Source organism: Lithobates pipiens, unplaced genomic scaffold, assembly GCF_037356315.1.
Source record: "Lithobates pipiens isolate NorthernLeopardFrog02 unplaced genomic scaffold, aLitPip1_a1.2 Scaffold_30, whole genome shotgun sequence".
In the NCBI taxonomy this organism is placed as follows: Eukaryota; Metazoa; Chordata; class Amphibia; order Anura; family Ranidae; genus Lithobates; species Lithobates pipiens.
Window position 1 is genome coordinate 9,155,718 of NW_027507791.1, and position 25,119 is coordinate 9,180,836.

General features: G+C 47.3%; 2 protein-coding genes across 2 annotated transcripts in view; one reads left to right on the forward strand and one right to left on the reverse strand.

Annotated features, from left to right (window-relative positions):
* The window catches only part of ANGEL1 (angel homolog 1), a 163,289-nt gene that overhangs the window by 91,800 nt on the left and 46,370 nt on the right, over positions 1 to 25,119 (forward strand). The window lies entirely within an intron of this gene.
* IRF2BPL (interferon regulatory factor 2 binding protein like) lies at positions 2,467 to 5,975 on the reverse strand. The gene has a single exon (XM_077463616.1). The coding sequence runs from the start codon at positions 5,764 to 5,766 to the stop codon at positions 3,673 to 3,675; it is 2,094 nt and encodes a 697-aa protein (XP_077319742.1). The 5' UTR covers positions 5,767 to 5,975; the 3' UTR covers positions 2,467 to 3,672.

Below are 25,119 nucleotides of genomic sequence, written 5' to 3' on the forward strand. Positions count from 1 at the left end.
AACATTTGTAAGGTCAGCAAATATTCCGGAGATTGCACCACCTCCAGCGACTGCTCACTACACATGCGCCCCCTCCTCAGAAGAATGAGTCATCACACTACCTGCCTGGTAACAATGTATACACTGTGTACACTCATGATGTCACAGGCAGCCATTGCAGCAAAGCGTGGTGGCCAGGAGGGGGTTACCATTCATATACAGTCAGCCGAGGTGGGGGAGGGGGATGTTAGAAGAGACAGACGGAAACAGCTTAGTCAGCGTCTGCTGCCAGAAATCACCCACAATATCAGTACAATAGTCTCCAGCACGTATGAAAAGGGGGGGCGGGTTTCCTGCATGCATGTGTGGAAAGTATAACATACATGCAACCATGAGCCCCCACCATGTATACACTTCATGTAAACACTCTAATCCTGTGTGCCTACAGAGAACCACAGAGGGCGACCACTGCACAAAACCCCACAGTGCACAATCTGAAAGTGGAATATTCAAACTTCCAGATGTTTCTGTGGGATCCAGCGCAAGGCCTGAAATATATCCCGTTATAGCAGCCGCCGTGCCGGGGTGGCCGAATACAGCCCAGGATCGGCTGCCCCCCTCTTCCTGGCCTAAAGGTTACATAAGTCACTGTAGTCTAGCCACGCTAACACCACGGAGATGCATTTCAGCACGTGTGGTTTCGATTTGTGTTACGTGCATCGACGACTACAAAACTGCAGCAAAATGGAGTCCTCAATGCACATGGCTGCACAGGCATGGTGTGAACATGACTAGAGTAAAACACCCAACTCTAACAAGTACAAACATTGGGCCTGTGCTGGAGAATGCTGCAACATGTACGAGGGCGGCTTATAGTGGAGGATTGCGGCCCTCGAGGACTGGAGCCGTGCGCTGACTGTAATAACATCTGAGCACGTGACACTCTTACAAAACAGCAGCAGTAATGGAGTTTATATAGAGGACATGTCGTGTGCATGTTAGGGAGGCGAGTGGGCAGCACACAGACACGGCAGGAGCAATGTCCAGGCATGTTAGAGTCCCCACATACACAGCAAGAGGGGAAATCACACTCATATTTGGGGGGGGGGGGGGGGGGGGGGGGATTGGAGAAGCAGCACCAGAAGGAAAAAGCATAACAGAACGCAATACAAAGTAATACATATCCCAAACACAAACCAGAGAAGATAGCACTGCAAGAGGAGAAGACACAGGGTACAGAGGGTACAGCAAGCCAAGATCCAATTGAAACAGCAGAGAGCGCACAAAGCAAGCAGTGAGACAGAGAAGGCAGAGACTGCTCAGCGAGACAGCAGAGAAGGGCACAGCAGGCAGAGACAGCAACAGGGAGATACAACGGGTGGAGACTGCTCAATGAGACAGCAGAGGGGGACACAGCAGGCAGAGAGACAGCAGAGAGGGGCACAGCTGGCAGAGACTGCTCATGAGACAGCAGAGATGGGCACAACAGGCCGAGACTGCTCAGTTAGACAGCAGGCACTGTTCAGATACAGCAAAAATGGGCACAGCAGCAGAGGGGGGCACAGCTGGCAGAGACTGCTCAGAGAGACAGAGAAGCGCAGAGACAGCAGAGGAGAGCACAGCAAGCAGACTGTTCAGCGAGACAGCAGAGGATGGCAGAGCAAGCAGACTGTTCAGTGAGACAGCAGAGAGGGGCACAGCAAGCAGAGGACAGAACAAGCAGACTGTTCAGTGAGACAACAGAGAGGGGCACAGCAGAGGAGGACAGAGCAAGCAGACTGTTCAGTGAGACAGCAGAGAAGGGCACAGCAAGCAGAGACGGTTTAGTAAGATAACAGGGGTGGGGGTGCATAACAGGCAAGGCTGCTCAGTGAGACAGCAGAGATGGAAGCACAGCATCCAGGGCGCTCAGTGAGCTGGGGGTGGCACAGCAGAGATTTCCTAAGTGAGGCAGCAGAGTGGGGCAGTGACTTTTTTTTTGTGTAACAGCAAAGGGGTAGCACAGCAGGCAGAGTGCTCAGTGACACAGCAGAAGGGAGGCACAGCAGGCAGACGCTGCTCAGTAAAACAGCCGAGGGGGTGCACAGCAAAGAATGCTGAGTGAGACAGCAGAGGGGAGACACATCAATGAAACAGCCAAAGGGGTGCACAGCAGAGGGGATGCTCAGCAGGCAGAGATTGCTCAGTAAGAAAACAGAGGGGTATGTATAGCAGAAAGAGTGTTCAGCGAGACAGCAGAGGGGATGCACAGTGGCAGATCACACAGCAGAGGAGGAGGCACAGCAGGCAGAGTACTCCATGAGACAGCAGAGCAAGCCAGAAATAGCAGCACATTAGAACAAGCTAGGATTAGAAAGCACAGAGACAGCACAACGCTCCGAGACTGCACAATCACAGGCAAGGCTAGAGAGTGCACAGCAAGGCAATCTCCTACATCGAACTCTCCATAAAATCACAATAAAACAGTGACCGCAGCAGCAACAGTGGTTATATGAATCAAATTTATTACAATGTAATCAGCTCCAAGGCACATAACAGTGGTCTGTTATACTACAGAAATGTGTTCTGGACAAAAGAAAAAAGGTTCTGCCCACCCTAAATGTACAGACGGCAATTTGCTCTACAGTTTAAAAGCATTCGTGCAAAAAGAAAAAAAAATATATATATATATAATTTTCTTATATAAAGAAATATGTAACCCTCTACTGGCCCAGAGACAGCATGTACTGCCAGCACTCGATGGGTTAAACCAATTATAATTGCATTGTGTAGACCTGCAGAAACCTGCAAACTAATAATTACACTGGGATTATACACCCTCCGAGTATCAGAGTAAAGGAGGGGTGGGGGGGGGGGGGGAATACAACATTGTCTTATGTGTCACACCCACCTCAAAGGAACAGGGGGATATGGGCATATATAGCAGTTTTATTTTATTTTTTACAGATTTAATAGTTTCACTGTCCACCCCTCCCCCCCCCCCCAACCTTGAGAGAAGTGCGTACATTACAAAAATGACACACTAGCAGCATCGCTAAGTGCTAGAAACCATTACCTAGTGGACACACTTGCAACAAAACGTTGTTTAAAAAAAAAAAAAAAAAATGATAAGTAAAAAGGGGGGGGGGGGGGAATATAAGGAGCGATAATAATCCCACAACACCCAAAACATGAGCTGTCACCCTTCAAATGAAGTGTACATAACAAGTGTCTCAAAATTATTGAAACACCACAAAAATAAGATCTGTACATAAGACTAAGTTTATGTGATGGTCCTGCTTTGTCAGGATCCGGAAAAAAAAAAAAAAAAAAGCTTTATACAGCCTCCGTGTCCTGCCTTGACGAGGCATGGAATCCCCCGTTTGCTGTCCTGCAAGGTCCGCTCCACCGGCAGGCAGATCCTTTTTTTTTTTTTTTTACATCAGCTTCATAATAAACTCCGCCATGTTATTCCCAAAAAGATGAAGAGTACAAAGTGTCTGTTTCTCAACCACCAGAACCTCCCCCGCCCAAAAAAAAAAATCTTGGATCACATGTCTGGGGGGGAATGGGGGGACATTTCTGGGCTGCATTTGATGTAAATGTTTGGTGTCCAGGATCCACAGCACCACACCCCGGAGCCTGTCCTTGGTCTGCAAGTTATAGATGAGGAGCTGGATAAAAGGTTTTATGTACACATAACATCCACTCTTACTAAGGGTCTCTCTCCTTTTTAACCTTAACATCCCCGGCAAGAATGGTAGCAATCTCCCCCTGCATGAAAGCCCAAGGTACATTAGATCCAACCAAGGGGCACTTCTCTCCACTGGGGCAGTAGACCTCACCCGTTGCTCCCTGGGCCTTGATGCTCTCTCTGGAGCATGGGAAGCAAAATTTGTGGCTGGGTACGGATGGGCACTGGACAAAGTGCGTGTCCTCTAGGCGCTCATGGCAGATGGTGCAGCACAGAGGGCCGCTGTTGGCCATGGGCGAGTCAGGAATGTTCTGGGGGTGCACTTGGTCCATTCCTGGATGAGAGGCCCCCCCAGCAGGTGCCACCTGGAGGCTGAGTTCTGCAGAACCCCCTCCATTACGGGAATTCAGACGTCTCTGACCAGGTACTGATGCTGGCGACACCGGGCTGCTGCTATTCCGCCGTGCGGATGAGGTGGTGGAGTGCACTGGGGGACCCCCGCCCGTCTGTCCGTCCTTAGGGGAATGAGCGGTGCCTAAAGTGTCTGTCACTGACTGCAGTGCCGCCATAGGTGATGGCCCATTTGGGGGGGCGCTCTCAGGTGGGGTGGTTCGCTGTGGATGACCAGGGCCGAGAGGTGGCGGAGGTGGTGGTGGAGCGGGGCCATAGGAAGCCGCTGAGGAGGATGAGGATGGAGTTCCCCCAGCAGCTGCCAAACTCAACTGTTTGATACCATCCGGTTGCCCCGTGATCCACATCTGTCCCTCAGCAGAATCTGGTTCGGGTGAGGCCTTGCGTTTCCTCACCCCAGAGCGGGCCTGACCGCTCGCCCCAGCTGAGGAGGATGCGGCGGCGGCAGCTGCAGCCAGGGCTCGGGGCAGGTTCACCAGAGCGCTTGGCAGCATGGGGCAGCCAGGGTCCAGGTAGGGCTGTGGTAACATATCTGCAACGACCATCTCCTTAAAGAAACGTACTGACTCTGGAAGAAGGTCACCGAGCAGACGCCAGTCCCCAGAGCCATGTTTGCGTTCATACTCCAAATACTTAAAGCCAGAAGACAGACCACGGCCAAAGTCCTTCATACAGTCCTGGTACATCTGCTTGGCAACACCGGAGGCTGAGCTGAACACGTTGAGGGAGCCGCTGGGATATTCCACAAACAGTTTGAGCTCATAGTCCAGCAGACCTGGCTTGGATGAGGCGTCAAAGGCGAACACTCGCCCCAGCAGTGCATGGTCTTTCTTGAAGCGGACATCAAAGGGTGTGCAAGCTGACAAGGTGAGCAGGGTGTCCCGCACTGCCTTGGGTTTCCCTACCCATTCCTCGGCCCGGGAACGCAGGCTCTCCGTCAGTTCAGAGAGGGCTTCGCTGTTCCTCTGCTTCTCCTTGAGCTCTCGTTCCTGGTCGGTGCTGGAGACGGAGCCTGGGCGCTTAGGGTCACCCGAAGAGCTGGCTGAGGGGGGTGGTGGCCCGCTGAGGCCGCTGGAGCCGCCAGGGCCCCTTCCAAGCACATGCGGGGCCCCGGATGAAGATGCTGTAGGGGGGCCATTTAGCAAAGTCTGAGGGAGTAGGTTTGGTGGGACGCTCAGCTGTCCAGGTCCCAGCTGGGGGATTAATCCATGGCCCGTACGGCCCCGAGAATTTGGGCTCTGGCGGTTCAGTTCAGGGGGGCCATCCTCACCGGGCTTGGGGAACCCGTTAAGGCCATTGGGAAGACGTGCCGCGGCGGCCAGCGTGTATTCGAATCGGCCACGGTCGGTCAGTCCATACCTCTCTAGTCCAGAAGCCGCGGCCGCCTTGGACGCCCCGTCTAGGTGATTAAGCTGCGCCGTGTCCTTGGCGGTCAGGGCTGCTTGCACGGCTGGGTGCTGTTTGGCCGCCCCACCAGAGCCGGGACCCTGTGGCCCCGGAGAGCGCCCATCCTGGAAGCCGTGGCTTCGTTTGAGCTGGCGTGCGGTGTCGATGACGAACTCTATGCGGTCAGCACCCTCGTAGTTGACACAGCCTCGGCACACTGGCTCGGTGAAGTCCCAGATCATGGCCCATGGCATTCGTGGCAGGTCACACAGGTAACACGACTGGCGGCGTGACGAGGACACCTGTGCCGCTGACATGCTGCGCGGGGGAAGGGGCTCACTCACTCACTGGCTGGGGGTCATGCAGCAGTTCCGCCTCCTTACGGCTCTGTGAACGGTGTTGTGCTCCGGTCCGTACCGGGCGTGCTCTGCTTCTCTCACTCCTCCGCTTCTCTCTGCAAGCCGCAGCCCGCCTGGAGCGCGCAATGCCGGGGCCGCGCAGGGCTGGGATTCCGCGCGTGCGCACTGGGCCGCGCCGCCTCCACCGCCAGCCGAGGAATGCCACCTGGCCGTGACGTCACGCAGCTTGTTGCGTTGCTGGAAATGAGGGGCGCGTGCGCGCTACCGGTCCCCGCCCCGTCTGCGGCCCCTCGACGCACGTGTGTGCTAGGTGACACGTGACTTGCTGCAGCGCATGCTTCAAGGGGGGAGGGGCATGCTGGGAGGTGTAGTGCCACCAGGTATATTTTTTAGGGCATTGCTGGGAGGTGTAGTATAACCAAACATAGTTATAGAGCATGCTGGGAGGTGTAGTACCACCATCAGACAGGGCGTGCTGGGAGGTGTACCATCACTAGATACTATAAGGTTTGCTGGTAAGAGTAGTACTACCATTAGACGTCATTGTAGGACATGCTGGGAGGTGTAGTGCCACAAGCTGTTATAGGGCATGCTGGGAGCTTTAGTACCACCAGCTGTTATTATAGGTCATGCTGGGAGGTGTAGTACTACTGTTAGCTATTATTATAGGGCATGCTGGGAGGTGTAGTACTACTGTTAGCTATTATTATAGGGCATGCTGGGAGGTGTAGTACTACTGTTAGCTATTATTATAGGGCATGCTGGGAGGTGTAGTACTACTGTTAGATATTATAGGACATGCTAGGAGGCGTACCATCACTAGATATAGGGCTTACTGGTAAGAGTAGTACTACCATCAGACGTTATTGTAGGACATGCTGGGAGGTGTAGTACCACAGGCAGTTATTACAGGCCATGCTGGGAACTTTAGTACCACCAGCTGTTTTTATAGGGAATGCTGGGAGGTGTACCACCAGCTGTTATGGGGCATGCTGGGAGCTTTATTACCACCAGCTGTTATTATAGGGCATGCTTGAAGGTGTAGTATTACTGTTAGATATTATAGGGCATGCTGGGAGGTGTAGTACCACCATCAGACATTATTATAGGGCATGCTGGGAGCTTTAGTACCACCAGCTGTTATTATAGGGCATGCTGGGAGGCGTAGTACCACCATCAGACATTAAAGGGCACGCTGGGAGGTGTACCATCACTAGATACAACAGGGCTTGCTGGTGAGAGTAGTACTACCATCAGACATGCTGGGAGGTCTAGTACCACAAGCTGTTATTATAGAGTATGCTTGCAGGTGTAGTACCACCAGCTGATATTATAGGGCATGCTGAGAGATGTAGTTCCACCAGCTGTTACTATAGGACATGGTTGGAGGTGTAAAACTACCGGTAAATATTATAGGGCATGCTGGGAGGTTTATTACCATCAGCTGTTATTATAATGCATGTATGTAGTTGTAGTACTACTGCCAGATTTTATTGTAGGACTTGTTGGGAGGTGTAGTACCACTACTAAATATTATTGAAGGGCATGCTTGGAGTGCAGTAGCACCAGACCTTATAAAACATGATGGGACTTGTGGTGCCCCCATCAGGCAGGGCATGCTTGTAGTTTCTTAATCAAGCCTGGTGTTATCAGGGTACGTTGATAGTTGTTGGTCCTCCATCACATCATTATAGGGCATGCTGGGAGCTGTAGTCTTACTCGCACCATTGTTAGAAGACATGCTGGGAGTTGCGGTGCCTCTTATATAGTAACAGATCATTCCTAGCCTGGTAATAGCACCCCCGGCCACGATGAAATCTGCCATGTCGCCCTGCCCCTGGCATGTTCTGCGGTACATGTGTCGTCACACATGTGTGTTCTGTTTATTTACATGTAATCAGGACGGCTGTCCTCACAAGTCTCTTCCTGCTCTGACGTTGACGTGACTAATTTCTTAATCATGACCCGGGTGTAAAGTGCAGGTTGGCACCATGATGAAAGGGGGGGGGGGGTGGATTTGGAACAGCACATGGTGGAGGGTGACGGGTATTCCTGTATTGGCCCCCGGGTGTGGTGACGGGGAATGTTCCCGGGCGTGGTGACGGAGAACCAGGATGAGATAAACACACACACCATTCTATTCATGTTGTTTTGTTCCATTTTGTTTTTAGTTGGGCAAAAGTCCAGCAGAGGATTCTGGGAGTCCAGGCAGCGCTCAGTCTGGCACTTGGCCAAACCCCTCCCGATGGATGCCTTTCTGTGTTGCTATGGAGACCTTGAGATGAGCGCAAAACTGACTCCACCCCAGGAAACACACTTAACCCCTTCCAAGGACCAGCGTGACAGAGCGACCATGTCCGCCGCAGTCATTCAAGGCTGAAACATCGGCGTAAAAAGCACAACCAATGCGTTTCGTAGATATGTAGGGTAACCGGACAGGGACGGCTCTGCCCAACATGTACATTATCAATAGAAGACTGAACTCTGCTTTCCAGAGGTTAAACTATAACTTCAATATGGGAGGATCAGCGGTACTACAAAGTGTAAAACAGGAGATCAGATTATAGCCAAGCGCAGAGTACAAGGGGCGGGGGGGGGGGGGGGGCTGGGGAAAGAGTATGTAACAAGAGACTAGTGAGATGTCAGAGAGGCTGAGGACAAGATGGAGGAGGGAAGAGGACAAGATGGAGGAGGGAAGAGGACAAGATGGAGAAGGGAAGTGGACAAGATGGAGAAGGGAAGTGGACAAGATGGAGAAGGGAAGAGGACAAGATGGAAGAGTGATAAGGACAGGATGTAGGAGGGAAGAGGGATAGGACAAGGTGGATAATGGCATAGGACAAAAAGGAAGAAGACATGATGGAGAAGGGAAGAGGATAAGACAGAGGAGGAATGAAGACAAGAGATATTATGATTAATTAGAGGAGTGAGGTATAATGAGTGGAGGAATGAAGAGGACAGGATGGAGGAGGGAAGAGGACAGGATGGAGGAGGGAAGAGCACAAGATGAAGTAGGGGAGAGGACAAGATAAAGGAGGCAAACAGATAGGATGAAAGAGGAATAAAAACAAGATGGAGAAGGGGGAGAGGATAAGAGGGATGGGACAAAAATGGAGGAGAGGCTGAAAGCAATATAGGTGGAAGAAGAGGAGAAGATGGAAAAGGGGTGAGGAGATACTGAGGACAGTATGGAGGAGGAAAAAAGAGAGACTGAGGAGAAAATAGAGCAAGGATAGGAGGACTGAGGACAACATAGAGGAGGATTAAGGGAAGAGAGGACAACATGGAAGAAGGATGAGCAACTGAAGACAGTATGGAAGAGCAATGAGTGGAGACTGAGGACAAAATGAAGGAAGGATGAGGGGAGACTGATGACAAGGAGGAAGAATGAGAAGAGACTAGGGGCAATATGGGGGAGGAATACTAGGAGACCGAGGACAACATGGGGGAAAGATGAGAAGATGCTAAGGATAGCATGGGGGACATATTAGGGAGACTGAGGACAACATTAGAATAATAGGGAGAATCTCAGGAGGACATGGGAGAGGGTTGAGGAGAAACTGTGGATGACTCAGAGGAGGGATTATGAGTGAATGAGGACTACATAGTGGACGGTTGAGGAGAGACTAGGGACAACATGGTGGAAGAATGATGAGAGACTGATGACGTCACAGAGACTAGATGAGGAGAGACTAAGGACAGTATAGAGGAGGGATAGACTGAAGACAGCATGGATAAGGGATGACAGGACAGTGGGGACAACATGTAGGAGGGATGAGGAGAGAATGAGGACAGTATGAAGGAAGAATTACATGAGACAACATAAAAAAAAAGGATGAGGAGATACTGAGGAAAGGAAAAATAAGGGAGACTGTGGACATTATGAAGGAAGGATGAAGATAGACTAAGGAAGACATAAAGGCAGGATACAGAGAGACCTGAGGAGAACAGGAAGGAGGGGCATCGAATAGGATTGAGGAGAAACTGTGAATGGCATGTTAAGATGCATACAGAAAGAGGTCCACCTGGAGTAGGGATGAGTAGACATTGAAGACAACATGAAGTAGGGATGGAGAGGGACTAAGATCAAAATGGAGAAGTGATCAGTGGAAACTGAGGGCAACATGGAGTAGGGATAAGGGCAGTGTTAATTTTGTAGATGAAAGTATTTTTGTAGATGAAATTAACACTATTTTAGTTGACTAAGATACGACTAACACTAAAACATTTCAGATGACTAAAATACGACTAAAAGTAAAATGGCATTATAGTGAAAGACTATGACTAAAATTAAATCAAAATTTGACCTCAAACTTAATACTGGCTTTATATCAAAATGGCTAAATCTGTGTATGTAGTACATGTTCAAACTCTAATAATTAATAATAACGTTATTCAATTTTTACCCTAGGAGTATACAGTGGGGACAATATTTATTTGATCCCCTGCAGATTGTGTAAGTTTGTCCACCTACAGAGAACTGAAGGGTCAGTCATTTCTATCACAGGTGTCTTTTAAATGATAGAGACATAATATCAACCAAAAATTCAGGAAAAAAAACACATGAAACAAATGTTATAAATGGAGTGGCAGTTCAGTGAGTAAAATAAGTATTTGATCCCCAAGCAAAACATGACTTAGTAGTTGGTGGAGAAACCCTTGTTGGCAGCACAGAGGTCAGACTTTTCTTGTAGGTGGTGACCAGGTTTGCACAGATCTCAGGAGAGATTTAGGTCCACTCTTCTTTACAGATCTTCTCTTAATCCTTAAGGTTTCTTGGCTGTCGCTTCACAACTCCAAGTATTAGCTTCTTCCATACATTTTCTATAGGATTACGGTCTGGAGACTGGCTGGGCCACTCCATGACCTTAATGTGCTTCTTCTTTAGCCCCCCCCCCCCCCCTGGTTGCCTTGGTGGTATGTTTTGGGTCATTTTCATGCTGAAAGACTCATCCATGACCCATGTTCAGTGTTCTGGCTGAAGGAAGAAAGTTCTCATCCAAGTTTTTTCAATACACGGTCCTGTTCATTGGCACCCCAATTCGCCAAAGTCGGCCTGTACCTTTAGCAGAGAAACAGCCCAAAAGCATCATGTTTCCACCTCTGTACTTGACTGTGGGGATAATGTTCTTAGGGTCATAGTCAGCATTTTTCTTCCTCCAAACACGCCAAGTCCCCCTCCGCAAGAAAGCACATGTACAGTCATGCCAATGAACATCTAAACGATTCAGAGAAGGATTAGGAGAAAGTGCTGTGGTCAGATGAGACCAAAAATGAGCTCTTTGGTATTAACGTGTCGTGTTTGGAGGAAGAAAAATGCTGACTATGACCCTAAGAACACCATCCCTACAGTCAAGCATGGAGGTGGACACATGATGCTTTGGGGCTGTTTCTCTGCTAAAGGTACAGGCCGACTTTGCCACATTGAGGGGCCAATGGATGGGCCAAGTATTGTAAAATCTTAGAGAACCTTCTTCCTTTAGCCAGAACATTGAAGATGAGTCTAGGATGGGTCTTCCAGCATGATAATGACCCAAGACAACAAAGGAGTGGCTCAAGAAAAAACACATTAAGGTCATGGAGTGGACTAGTCAGTCTCCAGACCTTAAGGCTCGGTTCACACCAGACGCGGCACGACTTGCCGCGCCGCGACCTCAGCGGCGACTTGCAAAATGACTTCTGTATAGAAGTCAATGCAAGTCACCCGAGGTCGCCGCAAAAGTAGTACAGGAACCTTTTTTCTAAGTCGGAGCGACTCGAGTCGCTCCTACTAGAACGGTTCCGCAGTACAGAACGGTGGCGACTTGTCAGGTCGCGGCGCGGCAAGTCGTGCCGCGTCTGGTGTGAACCGAGCCTAATCCTAATAGCAAATTTATGGAGGGAGCTGAAACTTCGAGTTGCCAAGCAACCTTAAGGATTTAGAGAAGAGTGGACCAAAATCCCTCCTGAGATCTGTGCAATCCTGGTAACCAACTAAGAAACAATTTACCTCTGTGCTGCCAACAAGGGTTTCTCCACCAAGTACTAAGTCATGTTTTGCTTGGGGATCAAATACTTATTTTACTCACTGAATTGCAACTTAATTTTAAGGGTTTTTTGTGTGTGTTTTTTCTGGTTTAATATTCTGTCTTACGAAAAAAATAAATTAGAGACCCTTAACTTCTTTGTAAGTGTGCAAACTTACAAAATCTGCAGGGATTGAATAATTATTTCCCCCACTGTATACAATGAGTTTGTAAATTCTAGAGAAATGCTTAAAAGAGAAGTTTGGGATTTTTTAAAATTGTAGAATCATACTTACCTAAGTGGATGCAGCATTTGTTCAACTCTAAGGCTGAGAACCGAGCAATCAAACACCGCCGATCACTCACTTCTTAGCCCTTGTACACACAGTCGGACATTCTGACAACCAAATCTGTTGGATTTTGTCCGAAACTGTTGCATACACACGGTCGGCCAAAGTTGTCGGAAAATCCGATTGTACATAACGTGATGACGTTATTTCGTTACGACGGGACTACGTTCAAGCTAGTAGCCAACAGCTTTGGTCTAGGAATTTGATCTGAGCATGCGTGGCACTTTGTCCGTCGGAGTAGGCTACACATGATCAGAGTATGTCCGATCGGAGCATTTTGTCGGAAAATTTTATGGACAAGTTGGAAAACTTGGTCCGTCGGATACTCAGACGGAAACAGTCCGATGGAGACCACACACAGTCGGATTATCCGACAAAACGGTCCGATAGTGTGTACAAGGGCTTAGAGCTCCCTGAGCAGAGATCTGGTGATTGTCAGTCACTGCTGTCTGCTCTGCCCCTCCAGCTCATTGGAGCGCCGGTCTGTGGAGGGGGCGGGAGCAGTCGGCTCAGGCTCTCAGTGGCTCGCTGAGAGGCTGAGCTGGGTGCCGGTACAGGAATGTGGGTGGATCCCGACCCTATGATCGCAATCTTTCCCAAGCTTGGACCAGCTCTGTGAAGTCAGCTGACAGGGGGCTTTAGTGACAACGAGTCACGGGAGTGCAAAACAATCTGCGCTCCTGTGATCCACAGGAGAATTACAGCTAAATGAGCTTTGGCTATACTTCTTCTTTAAATAATGCCTTACAATTTACCTAAACCTATTCGATTTTAGTCGACTGAAGTGTACTGGATATTTTAGTCAACTAAAATACGACTAAAACTAAAACAATTCATGTGACTAAAACTTAAATGGAATTTTTTAATCAAAAGGCTACGACTAAAACTAAATCGAAAATTGATGTAAAAATTAACACTGGATGAGGGGAAACTGAAGAAAACATGGCGCAGGGATGGAGAGAGACTGAGGACAACACGTTTTAGGAATGCGGAACATGTAATGGCAACATGCAATAGGATTGACAGAGACTGAAAAGTGCATAAAGAAGAATAAGGCAACTGTTTACCCTGCAGACAAAATGGAGGAGAGAGCTTTGAAGCAGAACTGAGGTGGACAAGGAGAGCAGGAATAGAAATATATACTATATTACCAAAAGTATTGGGACGCCTGCCTTTACACGCACATGAACTTTAATGGCATTCCAGTCTTAGTCCGTAGGGTTTAATAGTGAGTTGCCCACTCTTTGCAGCTATAACAGCTTCAACTCTTCTGGGAAGGCCGTCCACAAGGTATAGAAGTGTGTCTATGGGAATGTTTGACCATTCTTCCAGAAAGCACATTTCTGAGGTCAGGCACTGATGTTGGATGAGAAGGCCTGACTCACAGTCTCTGCTGTAATTTATCCCAAAGGTGTCCTATTGGGTTAAGGGCCAGACTCTGTACAGGCCAGTCAAGTTCCTCCACCCCAATCCTGCTCATCTACCTCTTTATGGACCTTGCTTTGAGCAATGTTGAAACAGGAAGGGGCCACACACCCCCCCCCCCCCAAACTGTTCACACAAAGCTGGGAGCATGAATTTGTCCAAAATGTCTTGGTATGCCGACACCTTAAGAGTTCCCTTCACTGGAACTAAGGGGCCAAGCCCAACACCTGAAAAACAATCCCACATCATAATCCCCCCTCCACCAAATTATTTGGACCAGTGCACAAAGCAAGGTCCCTAAAGACACGAATAAGCGAATTTGGGGTGGAGGAACTTGACTGGCCTGCACAGAGTCCTGCCCTCAACCTGATAGAACACCCTTGGGATGAATTAGAGCAGAGACCACGTGTGAAGCCTTCTCATCCAACATCATTGCCTGACCTCACAAATGTGCTTTCTGGAAGAATGGTCAAACCTTCCCATAGACACACTCCTAAACCTTGTGGACAGCCTTCCCAGAAGAGTTGAAGCTGTTATAGCTGCAAAGGGTGGGCCAACTCAATACTGAACCCTACAGACTAAGACTGGAATGCCATTAAAGTTCATGTGTGTGTGTAAAGGCAGGCGTCCCAATACTTTTGGTAATATAGTGTGTTATATTCACAGGTTTTAATAAAGGACACCTGCTATCAGAGAATTATGGATGCCTGTCTGTCATACTAATCCTTTTTTTCAATACTTTCTTATTCATTTAACTGATCTGCATATTTGATTCATATTTTTGACTCAGAAAGTATTATAGGATCAGCAGACTATCTAGGGAAGTAGCATTTTTAAAAGCAGGTCAGCAGGATTCCCCCTAGGGCAACCCCAATATTTTATAATGGACATGTGCTGTCTGGACAAGTATTACCTTTTCTGGAGATCTGCTCTCAGTATTTTATAAGCAACCCCCCCCCCCCCGCCCCGGACAGCATGTTTGCTGTGTTTTAGCTGGTGGTGTTCTTCAGTTATGACATCAAAGTAGATGTAAACCCCAACGACACAGAAATTAGGCTGCTCTGTGTAATGTGAAATATAAACTTTTTTTTTTTTTGGTGAATAAAATCTTTGTTTTCACATTTCCCCTTTTGTTACATCTCAGTGCTGCTGTTCCCTTGCTGTCTCTTTGCAACCACTTCCCATCTACATGCACTCCCGCAATGGCTGCCTGGCATTTCTCAGGGTGTATTTCCTGATGGTAAGAGTGAACCATGCCTGCATAACATAATATATAGTAACTTGTTTCCATCAGAGGCCCGTGTGACAATGCCTTGAAAAAGTATTCATACCCCTTGAAATTTTCCCGATTTTCTCATGTTACAAACAAAAACATAAATGTATTTTATTGGGAATTTATATGATAGACCAACACAACGTGGCACAGAATTGTGAAGTGGAAGGAAAATGATAAATGGTTTTCAACATTTTTTTTACAAATAAATATGTGAAAAGTGTGGGGTACATTTACTTTGTAGAACCGCCTTTCATTGCAATTACAGCTGCAAGTCTTTTTGGGGATGTCTCTACCAGCTTTGCACATCTAAGCCCTTCTACACACGGTCAGCGATTCCGACGGAATGTGTCCTATCGGACTGTTTTGTCGGATATTCCGACTGTGTGTGGTATGCATCGGACTGTTTCCGTTTTTCCAACTTGCCAGTAACATTTCCCAACAAAATGCTCCGATCGGACATACTCCGATCATGTGTAGCCTACTACGACGGACAAAGTGCCACGCATGCTCAGATCAAATTCCTAGACCAAAGCTATTGGCTACTAGCCTGAACGTAGTCCCGTCGTAATGAAATAACGTCATCACGTTATGTACAATCAGATTTTCCGACAACTTAGTCGGACCATGTGTATGCAACATCACTTCCGGACCTCTTCCGGAATTAATCCGTCGGAATTACTCCGACGGATTTGGTTGTTGGAATCTCCGACCGTGTGTACAAGGGCTAAGAGTGACATTTTTGCCCATTCTTCTTTGCAAAATATCTCAAGCTCTGTCAGATTGGATGGAGAGCGTCTGTGAACAGCAATTTTCAAGCCTTGCCACAGATTCTCAATTGGATTTAGGTCTGGACTTTGACTGGGCCATTCTAACACATGAATATGCAAATTCCGACCGTTAAGAACACGGTGACGTACAACACGTATGACAGGACTAGAAAAAGGAAGTTCAATAGCCGATAGCTTCCGTCTCGTATTTGCTTCAGAGCATGCGCCGTTTTTGGTACATCGGAACAGCGTACAGACGAGCGTTTTTTCCAATAGGAATTGGTTCCATTGGAAAAATTTAGAACATGTTCTCTTTCTAGGTCCATCAGAATTTTTGACGTAAAAAGTCAGATGGGGCATTCACACACTGTCGGAATATACAACGAAAAGCTCCCATCTGACCTTTTCTAACGTAAATTCCCCTCGTGTGTACGTGGCATAAGATTGTCCTGTATTTGGCTCCATCCATCTTCCCCATCAACTCTGACCAGCTTCCTTGTCCCTGCTGAAGAAAAGCTGGTGAAAATGGTGAGTTCAGGGTGATGTGCAGTGTTAGTTTTCCGCCACACATAGCATTTGGCTTTTAGGCTAAAAAGTTCAATCTTGTTCTCATCTGACCGGAGCACCTTCTTCCACAAGTTTGCTGTGTCCTCCACATGGCTTCTCACAAACTGCAAAAGGGACTTTTTATGTCTTTCTTCTTGTCACTCTTCCATAAAGACCAGATTTGTGGAGAGCACAACTAATAGTTGTCCTGTGGACAGATTCTCCCACCTGAGCTGTGGCTCTCTGCAGCTCCTCCAGAGTTATCATGGGCCTCTTGGCTGCTTCTCTGATGAATGCTCTCCTTGCCCGGCCGGTCAGTTTAGGTGGACGGCCATGTCTTGGTAGGTTTGCAGTTGTGCCATACTCTTTCCATTTTTGGATGATGGATTGAACAGAGCTCTGTGAGATGTTCAAAGCTTGGGATATTTTTCTATAACCTAACTCTGCTTTAAACTTCTCCACAACTTTATCCCCGACCTGTCTGGTGTATTCCTTGGCCTTCATGATGCTGTTTGTTCACTAAAATTCTCTAACAAACCTCTGAGGGCTTTACAAAACAGCTGTATTTATACAGAGATTAAATTACACATAGGTGGACTCTATTTACTAATTAGCGGACTTCTGAAGGCAATTGGTTCCACTAGATCTTAGTTAGGGGTATCAGCGTTAAGGGGGCTGAATACAAATTCACACCACACTTTTCACATATTTATATGTAAAAGCATTTGAAAACCATTTATCATTTTCCTTCAATTTAACAATTATGTGCCACTTTGTGTTGATCTATCGCATAAACTCTCAATAAAATACATTTACCGTATATACTCGAGTATAGGCCGACCCGAATATAAGCCGAGGTCCCCAATTTACCCCCAAAAAACTGGAAAAAATTATTGACTCGTGTATAAGCCGAGGGTGAGACATGCCTGTCCATCCCTGTGTGTCCGTCCATCCCTGTGGGTCCATCCATCCCTGTGTGTGTCCATGCATCCGTGTGTGTGTGTGTGTGTCCATGCATCCGTGTGTGTGTGTGTGTGTCCATGCATCCGTGTGTGTGTGTGTCCATGCATCCGTGTGTGTGTGTGTGTGTGTGTGTGTCCATGCATCCGTGTGTGTGTGTGTGTGTGTGTGTGTGTGTCCATGCATCCGTGTGTGTGTGTGTGTGTCCATGCATCCGTGTGTGTGTGTGTGTCCATCCATCCCTGTGTGTGTGTGTGTGTGTGTGTGTGTGTGCATGCATCCGTGTGTGTGTGTGTGCTTTTTCCCACCTTAGTTTGATTGGTTCATTAATATATCAAAATTGCCCTAAGGAATTAGAAACAACTGTCAAATAGGCTACTAAGGAATAAACCAGTAACACCAGTAATAGAAAGGTTTTACATTGCTGTTGTTACAAAAGCACTATAATAAGCATATGTGTATGTATATTATTTGCTAAACATTGTTTGATCATCATAAACACCAGTCAGAGGAAGTAGCCATTGAAGTAATGGGTTCCATATGGTACAAACTGAAAGAAAAATGGAATAGGGCACATGCATTGATTTCTTCATTTCCAGGAGAGGCACAGTAAAGACACAGTAGAGCCTACCTGTGTCCGTCCAGCCTGTGTCCGTCCCGGCCTGCGTCCCGTCCCGGCCTGCGTCCCGTCCCGGCCTGCGTCCCGTCCCGGCCTGCGTCCCGTCCCGGCCTGCGTCCCGGCCCGTCCCGGCCCGTCCCGAGCCGAGCCTCCGTCCTTCAGCTCTTCGTCGGTGGCCATTCTAGGATTCAAAAGCCGCGCCTCCGTCGGTGATAGGCGGAACACTCAATTTCCCACTGACTGCTGGGAAATTGAGTGTTCCGCCTATCGGATGTCCGTGATAGGCGGAACACTCAATTTCCCAGCAGTCAGTGGTCCGCCTATCATGGACGTCCGCTCATCTTCATACTACGGACGAGGATGAGAGGATGTCCGTGATAGGCGGAACACAGACTGCTGGGAAATTCAGTGTTCCGCCTATCACAGGCGAAGGCGGAGAGGGAGGCGCGGCCTTTGAATCCTAGAATGGCCGCTGTCTGTCTGCTCGACACGCTGATCGGGCAGACAGACAGCGATGACTCGAGTATAAGCCGAGGGGGGCACTTTCAGCCTCAAAAAAGAGGCTGAAAATCTCGGCTTATACTCGAGTATATACGGTATGTTTTTTTGGTTGTAACATGAGAAAACGTGGAAAATGTCAAGGGGTGTGAATACTTTTTCAAGGCACTGTAACTGTGAGACAGCGACAAAGTCTTGATAGGAAGTGCCTAAACTAAGGATTTTTTTGGCAGGATCACCAGGGCTTATTTTAATAAAAGCTGTGGATTTAAAATGACCTTTGAAATGACGTTGATCATGAGATTTTTGGGGATTTACGTAACTAATACATTTTAGTTGTGGTGCAAGGCACATATGAGGATGGATGGATATTGGTGAGCTAAGGATGGACTAATCTCTGCTGTTCTGTCACTTTGTAGGCAATGCAGGAATTATTGATAGAAATATAAATGTAATCATTTCCCTTGGGATTAATAAAGTATTCTGAATCTGAATAGTTGTATTATCAGCATTGTTTGGTGAATTATGGGTGGTTAATGGAAGGAGAGTACGGCGATTTGTATAGTTTGCCTCCATAGTTCTCTGGGTACAGTCGTGCCCCCGTGTCCTGGAGGTGGCACACAGGGTGGTGCTGGTAGTGAGGCCAGCATCAGGCAGGGTGAGATCTTCGCCGTCAGGCTGCTGCCTGCACATGGCCCCGGAGTTCCGAGCAGACGGTGAGTCTCCAGAGCCCACGCCTGAACAGCAGTTCGGAGAACAGGGGCCGTGGCTCTGGCTTGTACAAGTCGGCGGCTCCATAGCTGGCTCTCTCAAAGCTGCTTTTACATATTTGGCAGAGGCTATGGAACTCGTGACATGTCTGACCCCATGTGAACTGCGTTGGCTCCGGGAACAGCCCCTTCTCCTGGCTGACTCCACACGAGTACAGAGCAACCATTTGTGGAGCTGATGGCAGGCGGTATCGGGTGCCTCTGGCACAGCAGTGAGCTGCGATTGTTTTCCTGGAACTTCACAGTCTGACAGATCACCATGATGTGCTCCTGCGTCTGTCAATAAACACACTGCGCCCACCCTCCCACCTGCTGCGGCGGCCATTTTCTCTCCTGCTGCCTGCGAGTGCAAAATGATGTCAGCTCATCTCCGAGGAGGAACAGAGTGCAGTAAACATGCCGCACTGCCAAACCGATATAAACCCCATTACCAACGTAGAATTACACCGCACAGTGCCAAGATGAGACGCTCTCTTAGGATTTAGCAGCCATGATGGCGTTGTAAAAAGGCAGTGGTAGAGGTCACTTCTTCGCAACAGTGGCATCTCATTATGAGCTCTATTAATTCTGCGGTGAGACGACAAACAAAATTACTGTTGCATTCATTCTCACTGTGTATAAATAAATATCTGTATGATAAATCACATATTGGACCCAATATGTAAAGAATATATATATAAGTATCCTGTAAAATTTCATATGAATTGTTAGATGTAAGTTATAATGAGCAGGACCCTCATACCTCCCGTTCCCTATTAGATATAAGCTGTAATGATCAGGACCCTCATATTTCCTGTTCACTATCAGATGTAGAGATGTAGGCTGTAATGATCCAGACCCTCATACCTCCCATTCCCTATTATATGTAAGCTGTAATGAGCAGGACCCTCATACCTACTGTTCCCTATTAGACGCAAGCTATAATGAGCAGGAAGGACCCTCATATTTCCTGTTCCCTGATAGATGTAAACTGTAATGAGCAGGACCCTCATACCTACTGTTCCCTATTAGATGCAAGCTATAATGAGCAGGAAGGACCCTCATATTTCCTGTTCCCTGTTAGATGTAAGCTGTAATGAGCAGGACCCTCGTATTTCCGGTTCCCTGTTAGATGCAAACTGTAATGATCAGGACCCTCATACCTCCCGTTCCCTATTAGATGTAAGCTGTAATGATCGGGACCCTCATACCTCCTGTTCCCTGTTAGATGTAAGCTGTAATGAGCAGGACCCTCATACCTACTGTTCCCTATTAGATGTAAGCTGTAATGAGCAGGACCCTCATATTTCCTGTTCCCTGTTAGATGTAGGCTGTAATGATCCGGACCCTCATACCTCCTGTTCCCTGTTAGATGTAAGCTGTAATGAGCAGGACCCTCATACCTACTGTTCCCTATTAGATGTAAGCTGTAATGATCAGGACCCTCATACCTCCTGTTCCCTGTTAGATGTAAGCTGTAATGAGCAGGACCCTCATATTTCCGGTTCCCTGTTAGATGCAAACTGTAATGATCAGGACCCTCATACCTCCCGTTCCCTATTAGATGTAAGCTGTAATGATCGGGACCCTCATACCTCCTGTTCCCTGTTAGATGTAAGCTGTAATGAGCAGGACCCTCATACCTACTGTTCCCTATTAGATGTAAGCTGTAATGAGCAGGACCCTCATATTTCCTGTTCCCTGTTAGATGTAGGCTGTAATGAGCAGGACCCTCATATTTCCTGTTCCCTGTTAGATGTAGGCTGTAATGATCGGGACCCTCATACCTCCTGTTCCCTGTTAGATGTAAGCTGTAATGATCAGGACCCTCATACCTCCTGTTCCCTGTTAGATGTAAGCTGTAATGAGCAGGACCCTCATATTTCCGGTTCCCTGTTAGATGCAAACTGTAATGATCAGGACCCTCATACCTCCCGTTCCCTATTAGATGTAAGCTGTAATGATCAGGACCCTCATACCTCCCGTTCCCTATTAGATATAAGCTGTAATGATCAGGACCCTCATATTTCCTGTTCACTATCAGATGTAGAGATGTAGGCTGTAATGATCCAGACCCTCATACCTCCCATTCCCTATTATATGTAAGCTGTAATGAGCAGGACCCTCATACCTACTGTTCCCTATTAGACGCAAGCTATAATGAGCAGGAAGGACCCTCATATTTCCTGTTCCCTGATAGATGTAAGCTGTAATGAGCAGGACCCTCATACCTACTGTTCCCTATTAGATGCAAGCTATAATGAGCAGGAAGGACCCTCATATTTCCTGTTCCCTGTTAGATGTAAGCTGTAATGAGCAGGACCCTCGTATTTTCGGTTCCCTGTTAGATGCAAACTGTAATGATCAGGACCCTCATACCTCCCGTTCCCTATTAGATGTAAGCTGTAATGATCGGGACCCTCATACCTCCTGTTCCCTGTTAGATGTAAGCTGTAATGAGCAGGACCCTCATACCTACTGTTCCCTATTAGATGTAAGCTGTAATGAGCAGGACCCTCATATTTCCTGTTCCCTGTTAGATGTAGGCTGTAATGATCGGGACCCTCATACCTCCTGTTCCCTGTTAGATGTAAGCTGTAATGAGCAGGACCCTCATACCTACTGTTCCCTATTAGATGTAAGCTGTAATGAGCAGGACCCTCATATTTCCTGTTCCCTGTTAGATGTAGGCTGTAATGAGCAGGACCCTCATACCTCCTGTTCCCTGTTAGATGTAAGCTGTAATGAGCAGGACCCTCATACCTACTGTTCCCTATTAGATGTAAGCTGTAATGAGCAGGACCCTCATATTTCCTGTTCCCTGTTAGATGTAAGCTGTAATGAGCAGGACCCTCATATTTCCGGTTCCCTGTTAGATGCAAACTGTAATGATCAGGACCCTCATACCTCCCGTTCCCTATTAGATGTAAGCTGTAATGATCGGGACCCTCATACCTCCTGTTCCCTGTTAGATGTAAGCTGTAATGATCAGGACCCTCATACCTCCTGTTCCCTGTTAGATGTAAGCTGTAATGATCAGGACCCTCATACCTCCTGTTCCCTATTAGATGTAAGCTGTAATGAGCAGGACCCTCATACCTCCTATTCCCTATTAAATGTAAGCTGTAATGAGAAAGACTCTCCTACTTCCTATTCTCCATTACATATAAGCTGTTTTGAACAGGACACTCATATCTCAACACTCCACAGAAACTGTTCTCCTAAAACAAAGAATCTATTAAAGGCCAAAACCAATAGACACTATTCTGTACTCCTACTCCTGGACCTCTCTGCTGCCTTTGATATGGTTGACCACCCTCTACTCCTTAAAAAACTCCATGCCTTTGGTCTCCGTGACTGTACTCTACGATGGGTCTCCTCCTACTTATCCAACCGCACCTTTAGCATTTCTTACAACTCTACTTTCTCCTCTCCTCTTCCTTTCTCTGTCGGAGTCCCCCAAAGTTCTGTTCTTGGACCTCTCCTATTTTCAGTCTACACCTCTTCCCTGGGTCAGCTGATAATCAATACCACCTCTATGCTGACGACACCCAAATCTATTTCTCTACCCCTCAGCTCACTCCCTCTGTCTCCTCACGTATCACTAATTTACTATCAGATATATCAGTCTGGATGTCACACCACTTCCTCAAACTCAATCTATCCAAAACCAAACTTATAATTTTTCCTCCCCCATATGCCCCTTTCCCTTCCCCTGATCTCTGAATCGATGGGACAACTATAAGCCCATCCCCACATGCCAAGGTTCTAGGTGTAGTCCTAGACTCTGAACTCTACTTTAAGCACCACGTCCAATCACTGTCCAAATCTTGCCGCCTCAACCTCCGCAACATCTCCAAAATACGTCCCTTTCTAACCAATGACACAACAAAGCTCTTAATTCACTCGCTGGTCATCTCTCGCCTTGACTACGGCAAATCCCTTCTCATTGGCTTACTTCTACATAGTCTATCACCTCTTCAATCCATCATGAATGCTGCTGCCAGACTCATCCACCTTACCAATCACTCTGTGTCTGCTACCCCTCTGTCAATCCCTCCATCGGCTTCTGCTCACCCAAAGAATTAAATTCAAAATACTAACAACTACTTACAAAGCCATCCACAATTTTGCCCCCCAGCTACATCACTAGCCTAGTCTTTAAATACCAATCTACTCATTCTCTTCGTTCCTCTCAAGACCTCCTGCTCTCTAACTCCCTCGTAACTTCCTCCCATGCTCGTCTCCAGGACTTTTCCAAAGCCTCTCCAATACTATGGAACTCCTTACCCCAATCTGTCCGCTTATCCCCTACTCTATTAGCTTGTAGACGATCCCTGAAAACCCTTCTCTTCAGAGAAGCCTACCCCACCCACACCTAACAACTATTTTTATTTTCTCGATCAGCTCACCGCCCACAGTTATTAACTTTTGTTTCACTTGACCCTCCCTTCTAGATTGTAAGCTCTAACGAGCAGGGCCCTCTGACCCCTCCTGTATTGATTTGTATTGTAACTGTACTATCCACCCTCATGCTGTAAAGCGCTGAGCAAACTGTTGGCGATATATAAATCCTGTATAATAATAATAATAATATCTCTTGTTCTCTATTAGGTGTAGGTTGTAATCCGCAGGATCCTCGTACTTCCTGTTCCCTATTCAATGTAAACTGTAATGAACAGGACCCTCATACTTCCTGTTCCCTATTGGATGTAAGTTGTAATGAGCAAGGTGCTCATACCTCTTTTTCCTGTTTGATGTAAGCTGTGATAATGATCACCCTCAAACCACCTGGTCTCCACAGAATTATCAGCTGTAATGCTCAGGGCCCTCATATCCTTAACACCTTTTGTTCCCTATTAGTCTGTAAGCTTTTAATGATCTGGGCCCTCATACCCCCTGTTCCCTATTAGATGTAAGCTGCATTTATTAGGATCCTCAAACCATAACCTTATGTTCTACATTAAATGTAAGCTATATAGTCAACCTCATGTTGCCTATTAGACTGCAAACTCTAAGGCCTCATGCACACTGGACGTTTTTACAGCTGCTGTTTTGGCTTCAGACGTTTTTTTTTTCTACAGTCATTCAACTCTCCATTATGTTATCCTATATGTCCATGCACACATAGGCTGTTATCAGCAGTTTTTGGTTGGGGCGTATTTTCTGATCCCTATTAGAATTTAAGTTGTAATGATCCAGACCCTCATACCACTTGTTCCCTATTAGCCCCTGTACACACGGTCAGAGATTCTGACAACCAAATCCGACAGATTCTGTCCGTTGGATTTTGTCAGACGGATTGTGTCCGAAACTGTTGCATACACACGGTCGGACGAAGTTGTCGGAAAATCCGATCGTTCAGAACGTGATGACGTTATTTAGTTACGACTGGACTACGTTTAGGCTAGTAGCCAATAGCTTTGATGTAGGAATTTGATCTGAGCATGCGTGGCACTTTGTCCGATCGGAATTCTCTACACATGATCAGAGTATGTCCGATCGGACCAGTTTGTCGGAAAATATTTCCAACAAGTTGGAAAATTGGGTCAGACGGATATTCCGATGGAAACAGGCCGATGCATACCACACACAGTCGGATTATCCGACAAAACGGTCCGATAGGACACATTCCGACGGATTCTCCGACCGTGTGTACAAGGGCTAAGATGTAAACTGAAATTATCAGGAACCTCCTACCTCCTGTTCTCTGTTAGATTGTAAATTGTAATGAGCAGGACCCTCATACCTCTTGTTCCTCATTAGATGTAGACTCCAGTGAGAAGAACCCTCATACATCCTGTTTCTTATAAATTGTAAGCCATAATGATCAGGACCCTCATACCTCCTGTTCCCTCTCAGATGTAGGCCAGGGGTGCTCAACCCTTTGAAGAATGTGTACCACAGCTGCTGGAATTCTGGAGGACTGGCAATCATTCAATAGAGCGGCATGCGCCCAAAGGAGGGATGTGCGGGTCGCCGTAGGTTTGAGGTTGTGAGCTACATCAGACGGCTCCGCAGGCGACGGGTTAAGCAAACCTGATGTAAGCTGTTATGATGAGAACTCTAATATTTAGATGTAAACTGTAATGAGCAGGACCCGCATACCTCTTACT